This window comes from Apus apus, chromosome 3, assembly GCF_020740795.1.
Source record: "Apus apus isolate bApuApu2 chromosome 3, bApuApu2.pri.cur, whole genome shotgun sequence".
Classification (NCBI taxonomy): Eukaryota; Metazoa; Chordata; class Aves; order Apodiformes; family Apodidae; genus Apus; species Apus apus.
Window position 1 is genome coordinate 62,134,933 of NC_067284.1, and position 11,137 is coordinate 62,146,069.

Here is an 11,137-nt window from a genome sequence, read left to right on the forward strand (position 1 = left end):
CTGAGACAAACTGCTCAGCAAGGAGAGAACATGAACATAATTTGTATTCTTCAAAAATGTCTGGCCCTAAACTATTTATAATTCTTCAGTATTTTAACATATGTAATATGTTAACTCTGCATATATTTTTCTACTCACTCTGTTTTGACCATACTGTCACTTCTCTCCTAATGTCCACACTGACCAACAGTAGCACTTCATCTACTTCTCTTTATCTGAGCATTTTAGAAGTACTAATGATAACTGGTCCAGTACTGTACTAGCAAGTGCATATGCTGTGCATCTATACAAGGTTTTACAGGCTGAAGAGGACCAGCTGCCAGCAGAAGGGAACACGTATCTGTGCCACAGCAGAATCATTTCAAAGTCTTACCAAAGCTTACTCAAGCTTAAACTTAGCTTACTTTAACCAGCTGCACACAGCACAAGGAGATAGATTCTACATTTAACTAAGTTGCCTAGTATCTAACATTCAAAGAGGGAATATTGAGGAACTTCTGATGGATTTGAGAATTTGCATGTTGGCACCCTTGTTTGTAAGGAGTTCTTTGGATAAAGATGGGTTGGAGATGCAGAATGGCTGGTGGCTGGACATGAGTCCTCCCCAGTCTTTTATGCACACTCATGGCTTGGTTCAAGCTCTGCATTGCAGCTGTGCAACTATCTCCACCTCTGCAGAGTGGTTGTAAAAGAACACTAAACTTCTGTGGTAGTAGGAGATGCAAATTGAGTTATCACATACAGCTGACCAGTGTAAACAAGACGAAAGTTAGATCACCTCCAGGAGCCACCTTCAAAGAGGTGCCAGGAGAATCCATCTCTATGTTGTTTTTTGTGGGACTGGTGGGAGGAATGCACATCCATGTATGGCCTTACTTCCTGGCTTTTAAGAGAAGACTAAAGAGCATTTTTGTACTCACAATTGCCAATGATTGTAGTTCCTGTGCTCTGTAGCCACAGTGAAATTGCAGTAGGAGGAAAAACATCTCATTATGCTGAGTCTAAAACACCCTTTAAAAAAAAATAGTAAAAAAAAAAAAAAAAATATATATATATATATAGCATTTGTTTTCTAAAACTCCTGCTAAGCTTTCTCTGCCACTGATCAGCTGTTGGGAGCAGAGCTCAACAGAGACATGCAGAAAACACATGATGACCCTTGCAATATGGACAGGAAGATCTGGCTATGATTTCACAATTAAATAGATCAAGAGAGGCCCAATGGCTTAATGGCCCAATCCAGAGAATGCGCAACAACTATATTGTCTCACTACATCAAAATCAATGTACCTACTCTTTCAACAGACTAGATAACCAGTCTGGTGCAAATGAGTTCAGAAACAGCTCTGATTTGCTGCAATAATTTCACAAAAACGGAAGGTATGGGGACTGATGCAGGTACCACAGCTAGAAAGGGATTTTCTTCTGCCTACACCTCACAAATATCTCAGTTTATGACCAGTCCCTTCTCACAGTCCTAAACGTTTTGTGAATCCCTCCCATCAGGACAGAAAATCCAGAGTGGGTTGCAGGGCAATGAGATTTATGTCCTTATAGCTGCTTTGTGTATGTAGACCCAAGGAGGTTCAGCCATGCTTTTATTTAGAATTTAGTCTTCAGATTCTTGGAACCAATCTTCATTAGAAAAGAAACTTTAAATTTCCAGACTCCAAAAGAGTGTTTGCAACAAGACATGAAAAAAAATAAGAAAAGAAATTCATTTACAGAGACTATAAATACATAAACTTTGATCCAAGAGCTTATTTTGTCTTACTATAAAGAATCTAGTCCTGACCACTGTTAGCAAAAAGAGGTCTGACTATATAGGCCTCTCTGCATAATGATTTCTATAGTGTCAAGTTGCCCTTTCCTTTCCTCAACACAGCATAGAAAATACAATGTTGGGTACTTATATACAAAAAAAATCATGTTTATGGAAATCAAATTGTTATGGCAAGTGAAGAGGTCTTGCCAGTATTTTAAAAATAGCAAATTAAGAAAACCCATTTATGAAATCTAAAATCAATTTTTTTATTAATGCACTTAAAAAACATATAACATACAAAACATATATACGATTTCTACCTACATAATGAAGAAATAATATAAACACAAGTTCTCACATCACTTTATTGAATATGTAATAGATGTATGCATACAAACAAATACATATTTTAAACTTTAAAAAAAAATGGCTTATTTTATTTCAGGTAAAATATTTTCCTATTAATATTATGATTCATAATTTGTAAAATGACTTAATGATTTTAACATAGTAAACTTGTAACAATGGTTCATTATAATCTAGTTTATTCTCATTACAATCTCAGTTATTCAAGGGCTTATAACACCTACAAATGTACAAACACTATTTTAAAACATTATTAAATTGAATTTTTTTTCTAACACAAACCCAAGATTAATTTGATCTTTTAGCCTTTGCATTCTTTACAAACTTGCTTGTGTTGGAACTGAAACAAGATTATTATCCACAGATGCAGAGCATTTGTAAGTTTTGTGTCAGTTGTCACTGCTTGTAGCAAACTGAGAGCTCAGCCGAAATGACAAGCTGGTGAGATGTTGGATAATTATCTGTGGTATGTTTAAATTAATATTCCCAAGCTGGCAGCCTTAGTCCCCTGCACAGCTCCTTGTACAAGCATTATTACTGAAGTTAGAAATGTGGCAGAGGTCAGACCCCTGCAGTGAGCACAATAATGTTGCCATGAGTTCCTCTGTTGATCATATTCACTCTTTCCTCTAGCAAGATTCGACCATGATCCACTCTGGGCATAACCTTCGGGTATGCTTATACAGGAACTTCTAATCTAAGTTAGTGTATTACCAATTAGCTTTCATCAACCACCTCACTGATACTTACTAGTCTGCGTATTCCACTATTGTATATGCTCAAAGATGTGACTGTCCATGGTTTTGGCTAGCCTGGCAGAGTTGTAAATTAGTAATGTATCTATTTGTTTAATTTAAAAGCTCAGTATAATATTGCAATCCTCCAGTGCTGAAAAATCATGAACCCGGTTCTCCAAAACTGAGATTTTAAAGAAAGGCAATTAACTCTTCCCCCCCTCCCTTTTTTTTTTTTTTTTCCATTGAAAGCAAGAGCTTCAGGGGAGACACTAAGGGTTCTAAGGGAATACCAAATATTGTGAGACCTGCATCTGAAAGGCAAGTGAGCTCTAACTGAAGTTTAAATAAGAAGTTGGACTATGAGCCAGAGTAGCTGCAGCAGAGGCAGGCATTCCTTTCTGCTTCCCTTGCTGTTGGAGCAGTAACTCCCAGAAGAATTTGTGTAGGCACAGCTAACACTTTTAATTGCCGGTAAGGTTTGTTGGATGTCAGAACCTTTATAGTAGTAAAATCCCAAGTACTGGACACAGGTATAGGACTAAACTGGTTTACCTTCTTCCAAGTATGGGCTGGAAGATGCATGAGGAGTAGCTGAGGACTTCGGGTTTGTCTAGTTTGGAGAACAGGAGGCTGAGGGATGACCTCATTGCTCTCTGCAGCTTCCTGAGGAGGAGAAGCAGAGAGGGAGGTGCCAAGCTCTTTCCTCGGGGATTCAGAGATAGGACAAAAAGGAACGGTTCAAAGTCGTCTCAGGGGAAGTTCCGACTGGACATTTGGAAGCATTTATTTGCCGAGAGGGTGGTCAAACACTGGAATATGCTTCCTACAGAGGTGGTTGACACCTCAATCCTGTCAGTGTTTAAGATGCATTTGGACAATGCCCTGAATATGCTTTAACTTTTGGTCAGCCCTAAAGTAGTCAGGCAACTGGACTACATGATCACTTTAAGTCCCTTCCAACTGAACTATACCATTTTGTTCTGACCAGCATCTTTCAGGGTGCTACAGCCAAGCCCATATACACATCTACTGTAGTGCTGCAACTGTGTAACTTTAAATTTGTAAAGCTCTAAAATGGAGATGAGTTCAAAGACAGAAAAAGAATGTTACATATCAGGTTGACTCTATACCTGGTAGAACATAAGAAGAAAGCTCTGTTCCTTTTCTCCTTTCCAGGTTACCTCTGAAAGAAAGTTTTCAGAAATTAATAGCAAACTCCAGTCTCTTTTACAAACTTAAGGACTATTTTAGAATCCCTTTACAAAGCAAACACTTGTTTCTCCACGAATTCAAAATTGTATACAGATGCTAAAATTCACCTGTCTCCTTTATGCCAGCTGCTGCCACCTACGGGAGTGTTCGTGTTCAGGGTGCTGCATGAGATTTGATGGGTAAGAGAGCCTGAGGAACATGGCTTCTGCTTCCCACTCCTCCCTTGGCTATCCTAAACAGCTCCACAAACTCTTGATGCTCTTTTCACAGTGGAACAGAGAAGAAATGGCAACGAACTGCTGCAGGCAGCAATGCTCTATCAGAGTTTGTAAATTCCCCCAACACCCACTGATTCAGAGCAGAAAAATTCACCTCCATCCTGCAATTCAAACTAATTCACAGCCAAAATTCACACCTCAAAGTACTCTCCCCATCCATATTACTTCTGTCTTCAAGTTCTTTCATTCCTTTTCTCTCCTGCTGCAAGAAGTTCCATCTTTTTGACCTTCTCACCAAATCTCTGAAAATGCACTTGTCTCCTCTTGGGCTTGATTCTCTATTTTTCTCTACATCACACCCTTTGTCTGGAACAGCTTTCCAGACTCCTTAAAATTCAGTTGGTTTACTTGGCCATTTAACAGCTCTTCTCTGCTGTCTGCTCCCACCTTCACTCTTAATCTTCAAGTACATCTGTCCAAATTGCATTAAATGACAAACAAGACTGCAAAATGCTGACCGAACCCTGTCTTCTTAAGTAATGAATACCTCCACAGAGCTGCTTCATTGACTTTGTTTTCCACGTATGAGCTTGTAAATCATCTGGATTCATTGATTTTCATGTCCATAGGGGAAAAAAGTTATTTAAAAGGATCATAAATGTCAAAAGCAAGTTTGAGATTGGAATGCACAGACATTTGGAAGCCTCAATTTCTGTTCTGCAATATTTGTCCTACTATTGACAAGAAAATGTGTTCTATCCTTGACATTTTTTGTTTCAGTGACGAAGGCGATGGAGGCTTGCTTGAAGCACCTATTTACCATTCCAACAACAAAAATAAAATGGGTATTAGTAATTTTATGCATATCTCATCCTTGCAGCTTTCCTGAGTGTTGTGTTCTGTACTTCTATTTAGCTCTTTGGAGTGCTCATTCTGCTGAAGAGAGCCATGGCTTCAAGTAAGAGCCTTCTGCAGATGCTTGGCTTCTATAACTCGAGTGTTAAAGCCATACTTACATAGCTGAAGGTCTAGCCATTGAAGTCTATTGAGCCTAAAGCAGAACAAACATGTGGCAGAAGACTCGTGATACAGAGCTGAGGCTACCCAGGAACAGGAGAGCTGTACACCACAGCAGAGAAAAGTTCAGCAGGCTGGGAATCATCTCTTCTTTCTCTAGCTGCCTGTGAGAGGCTGTCATTCATGATCACCTTCCATCAGCTATTTCATGGCTTACGGGTGGCTGCTCTCCTATCCTGCGCTAACATAATTTTATGCTATGTATTTCAGTTACTCCCTGCATAAAAATAACACACATGTATAATTCAGGCTGTGATCCAAAAGTTCACCCCTTTCTGACAGGAGGGATTAATCTTGAAGAATACCTCCTACTTTCAGATAATTCCACTCACTTCTCACATTTCCCTCAAGTCCTCCCCCTTCCCACACACATGATGTCGAGGGAAAGAAAAATGGGTAGGAAGGAAGGCAAGATTCACGTGTATTAGCTCAGGGAATGACAGAGAGCCAGGCCTTCTCCCACGCTGACTGGCACACAGCAACTCCAAGAGAACACTGTCTGCCAGCTAAAGGCCATGGCCAGCCCTTCTTTCAATTGCCATCTGCAGCATGAACTGGCTGGAGGTGCACATTGCTCATTCCTGCAGGAACTGAAAAAGAGAGGATACACCACCATTTATCTCGGCCAGTGTCCTCACGTTCCACTCTCCAGAGCTTGTCATGGCACAATTTGGTCCTGAAACACACCAGCAGAAGTCCATTCCAGTAGCCCTAAGCCAGAATAGAGTTTACAGTGTCTATGGCCCAGGGAACCTATGGCAGAGCTGGAATGAGGGTGACCAACAGCATGATGGCTTTTGCTACAGTATTCACTGAGAACATCAGCACCCTCTTCTCCCTGTCATACAACCCGCTCCTTTTATGACCCTGTGCTAGGGACATCTTTGTTACAGCACACCCCTGCAGCCCTGTTGAATGTAGATGGGAAAGACCACAACAGACCATGGAAAATTCTGATCCAAGACATTTCTTAGCGGTTGCATCTATCACAGTACATGGAAGCAGTGTGTAATTTCAAGACCGTTCTGCAAAACAGATTACAAGTTGATCAGCTAACCAAGCTTTTTTAGGTTGTATTTGGCCTGAATATCAAGTTTTGGCAAAGAAAAAATTAGCATATCCCCTGGGTATGAAATATCTTCTGACCCTTTTGTAACATATATGGAAAGAGTAATTAAAAGCCAGTTTACAATGCATCTTAAAACCTGCAGATCTGGGTTACTACATAAAACCTTGAAAATTAACCAACTTAAAAAAATAAGCTGATTATAAACAGAGAAAAAATGTTACTTTTCCTGTCCAAATAGAGTATAACTGCAAAACATAAAAGGCATAAAAGAAAAATAAACCAGATGCTTAAAATTCTTAGATTTCTCGCTCATAGATGGCATCCATAATATAGGAAAGATAATTTAACTAAAACAAATAGAGGCTTTCAGATGCTGAGAGATGGAGTATTTGGTAGCCTGCACTGCAGTGCCAATTCTATTTGGATATCACCAGTTTGAGGTACAGGGCACTAATGAACACATCAAATGCACTGGTCTCCAAGTGGAGGAACACTTGGCTTATTCAGTGTTGCCCATTTTCTCATCCATTCCACTGGCTTCTGACTCTTTTTTGCAAATGCACTGCAGAGCCAAAGGGCAAAACAGATGAGAAATTAATTCAGGGACTGAAAAATAGAGAACTTCTATTACAATCTAAACATATTCACAGTCTCCACCTAAGCAGGTAAAATATACAGCAAGCCTGTGAAACATCATTTTAATATCTACAAATCTGGACTACAGAAATTGCTGGGAATTTTGCCATTAACTTTACTGCGAACAGACTCCCATCTTAGATGTGAGTACTTCATACCACTGCAAATAATATTAATTTTACAAGTGTTGCTCAGTTCATAGTGCACCTATGACATGGGAACTCTTTACACCACAAATATTCCTGCCAGTATATTTGTGTTCCTCCTGTTTCCCCCATGTGTGGGCTATGTTATATTATACAACAGGATAAGGTTGAGATTGTAAATAGCCATATTCTAGTCAGGTATATTATCTCAGGGTAAATTTTCTATCACAATGCATAGGATATTCGCAGCTTCCTTAAAGAGTTCATTTATGTACAGATTAAGTGCTATGCTTTGCATACAGAGTTTGGGATGCATGTCCAAAACCATGCTTTTTGCCAGTCCATAAGAATGCCATATGGGAGGATTTCTTTTAATTTGTAGTTTGCTCATTTGCTACTTTTGCAACAGAAGATCAGGAGGAACAGTGGTATAGACAGCAAGAAAGTACCACTGGAATCGGTGCATCAAATGAAAAACAAGTTTAAAAAAAAATCTTTGCTATTAAAAAAACCCAAATAAACAAAAGAACAAACAAAACAAACAAACAAACAAACCCCACAAAAAAAAAAATAGCATTAAAACCATTTGGGGCTGGTCCAGCCAGTCAGAGATATCACAACCAACAGGGCTGCGAAGTCCAGATTCAACTCTGAAGCTTTCCAGCCAGAAGAGACCAGGATACACCTGCCTTTAGAAAGGAAATGTTCTCTGCTGTCATTCTTTAGTGACACTTTCCATGTGAGAGAAGACACAACACTGGCTGACTCCAGCAGCCACACAGCAGCAAGCAGCCATAGAAGAGTTCCAGGCAGGTAACTCCACCTCAAGTTGTTTCTGGAATGAGGATGGCTTATGGAAATCTACCCTCCTAGGATGAAGGAAGAACACTGAGGGTTTTCTAGTGTGCTATGGAAAGCAGCACAGAATGAAGCATCAGATCATTCAAATGAGGAAAAGGGTATAGTAAGTCAGGTTTTTTTCTTGTATGTTTACAGTGCAGATGTAGTGTCTTCAAATGGCAACAGAAAACTATGTTCACTTTGACAGCTCTGGCTTTGAACACCTCTCTCTGAATATGGTGGGAAACCAAGTGCTAAATAACAATAACCTAAACTACCGTGAAAGCACTCAAATAGAGAGTTTCTGTTTGTTTCATCACTCCAGATTCTTCAGGTGGTTGCACACAAGGCTTGCGAAAACAACACACCTGAGCAAGCAGCATTACATCTGGAAGCACAGATACCAATGCCACTCTTTACAGAAGAAAATTCTAAGGTATTTCAAAGGCGGAAGTTTTTCTTTGGGATATATCTGCAGGTTCAGAGCAAACACACTGGAACAGCAATAACTTGTACATGTTGCACACATTTATATGTTACAGACTTTGACAATACTTTAATCTGAAGAACTTTAAGATTCATTAAAGAATTAAGCCACCTGAAACATATGAAGCAGTTAAGGGCAGGACAGTAGCTTTTTAAAAGCAGGTCAAGCTAGGAGATACTCCCATACCATAAAGAAGGCTTCTGCAGTGGTGATATTAGCAGAAATGGTGGCCAGGAATAGACTATGAAAGACTCAAGGTATCTTTTTTTGTTTGTTTGGGTTTTCTTAAACGGGATTCTTTGCTTGCAGCTCGAATACCTGTATTTAGGCTTGTGTTCCAGGTGCCTTTATTGTGTTCAAACTCTGGGATCCACTAAGCATATGTTTCCTAATTAAAAAGGAAGAAAGGGATAGATAGAAGGGATTATAGCCACAGCTTAGGAATGTGTAACCTGAGTCACTCGCTCACTAGGGACTTAACAGCCAGAAACAGTGAATCTCCAGTTTCCTTAGAGCAGTGGTACAGGATCAGCAATTTTTAGGAGCTTCCTTAAGAAACTCGGGAAGACGGGTTCTGAAAGCTCGCCTTTGCAGTTGAGTGATGTACACTCTGCTCCTTGATCCCCTGACTAAAATTACAGCTGGCAAGAGCCCTGACAGCTGAAGCCGTTTCGAACCGTTTCCCACAACGTTCTCCTCAAAGGCAGGACGTGTGGCATCGGGCCGTGCCCCTCCTGAGGAGAAGGGAAGAGCCGGGAAGCGCGCGGAGCCGAGGCCGGCGCCTGCCCCAGCGGCGCCGCGCGGCTCCCGCGGAGCGCGCCCTGGGGGCCGCCGCTCCCCGAGGGGCGCCGCTCCCCGAGGGGCGCCGCTCCCCGGCCCTCCGCCGCTGAGGGGAGGAGAAGCAACACGACAGCCGCGGCGGAGCTTCCCCCTACCCGAGACATGCCCCCACGAAGCTCCTCCACGCCGCTCCCGGGCCGCCCCCCTGCTCCCGCCGCAAAACTTCCCGCTGGAGCTCGTTGTCTGTCTCCCTCCTTCCACCTCTCCCTTCCTGCAGCGCCGTCGACGAGAGCTGCCCCCGCAGCCAGGCCGGTGCCCCGAGCGGCCCCACACACGGAGCCGGACGAAGCAGCGGCAGGTGGGGGGGTAGAGCCTCGCCCCGCGCCCGGAACACCCAGCCCGGCCGCCCTCCCGCCGCCTCCGAGTCTCCGGAGCTCCTTACCCAGCCCCGGCACGAAGGTGTTGAGGAAGAGGCAGATGACAGCCACAGGGAACGGCATGTAGGGGATGGCGGCGCGCAGGGGGCCCTTCTTCTCCCGGACCTGCACCACCACCCCGCTGGAGGGGGCAGTGCCCGGGCTGGGCTCCCCGCCCGCCGCGCTCTCCCTCTCTTTGGGGAAAGGATCCATGCCCGAGGCTGGCGGTGCCCCAACAGCCTCCCGGCTCCCGCCGCAGCTCGCTCCACAGCCACCCGCTCGGACGCCTCCCCTCTCCCCGCCCCCCGTTCGCTCCCGGTCCCGCCCCGCCGGTCTCGGACAGCCGGGCGGGGGGCTCCCGTTGCGGTTGATCCCTGCGGTCGGTCACCAGCGGCGGAGGCTGGAGGTGCCCGCAGCCGCGCTGCCTCCCCGCGTCACCCCTTCTGTCAGGGCTGCTTAGCCCCGCACGCCGCCTGCTCTCTGCCCTGGCTTGTGCCGGCACTAAACCATAAATCGTTTTGGTTGGAAAAGACCTGGAAGATCAGAAAGCCCTACCGTTTACCCAGCGCTGCTAAGTCGATCACTAAATCATGTCCCTCGGCATCACATCTACACGTTTTGTAAATACCTCCAGTGATGTTGGCTCCGCCACCACTGTAAGCAGCCTGTTCCAGTCCCTGACAGCCCTTGTAAAGACATTTTTCCTAATAGCCAGTCTAAACCTCTCCTGGCACAACTTCAGCCCATTTCCTCTTGCTCTACCCACTTGTTATTTGGGAGAAGGGACCAACCCCCACCTCATTACAACCTCCTTTCAAGTAGTTGTAGAGAGTGGTAAGGTCTCCCCTTTACCTCCTTTTCTCCAGGCTATAAACACCCTCAGTTCCCTCAGCTGCCTCTTATAAGACTTGTTCTGTCACCAGCTTTATTGACCTTCTCTGGACATGCTCCAGCACCTCAATATTCTTGTAATGAGGGGCCCAGAAACAGGACTTGAGGTTTGGCCTTACTGGTGCCAAGCACAGAGGGAGAAGCACTGCTCTAGTCCTGCTGGCCACGCTATTCCTGATAGAAGCCAGGATGTTCTTGGCCTTCTTGGTCATCTGAGCACACTGCTGGCTCGTAATAGCAGTAGCTAACAGATCCAAAACCAGCCAGGCAACAGTCAAAAGTGGCATGGAAAGCAAGGAAGGCTGGTCACTCTCTCCCCAGGGCTGCTGCTTGTCCAGAGCTGGCTGAGAGGTGGGGAGGGGGCAAGGAGCTGTTCAGTGGAATCCTTGGGAAGGGGAAAAGAATCTACAATACAAGGGAGCGTGGAAGTGGTGAAAAATACTGCCCTGTGCATACTTAAAAGTGGCTGTAAATTAAACCCACTCACTTACTGCTTA

At 43.7% G+C, this 11,137-nt stretch overlaps 1 protein-coding gene across 3 annotated transcripts in view; it reads right to left on the reverse strand.

Moving 5' to 3' along the window:
• STUM (stum, mechanosensory transduction mediator homolog) overlaps positions 1–9,995 on the reverse strand; it is a 135,882-nt gene extending 125,887 nt beyond the window's left edge. For all 3 annotated transcript variants that reach the window (XR_007889169.1, XR_007889168.1, XM_051616154.1), the window contains exon 1: positions 9,776–9,995. Coding sequence is in view for 1 of the 3 variants with exons in the window: in XM_051616154.1 (XP_051472114.1) it covers positions 9,776–9,962 (187 nt within the window). In the remaining 2 variants the exon portion in view is untranslated. The remainder of the gene's footprint in view (positions 1–9,775) is intronic.
• Positions 9,996–11,137: the final 1,142 nt, after the last annotated feature.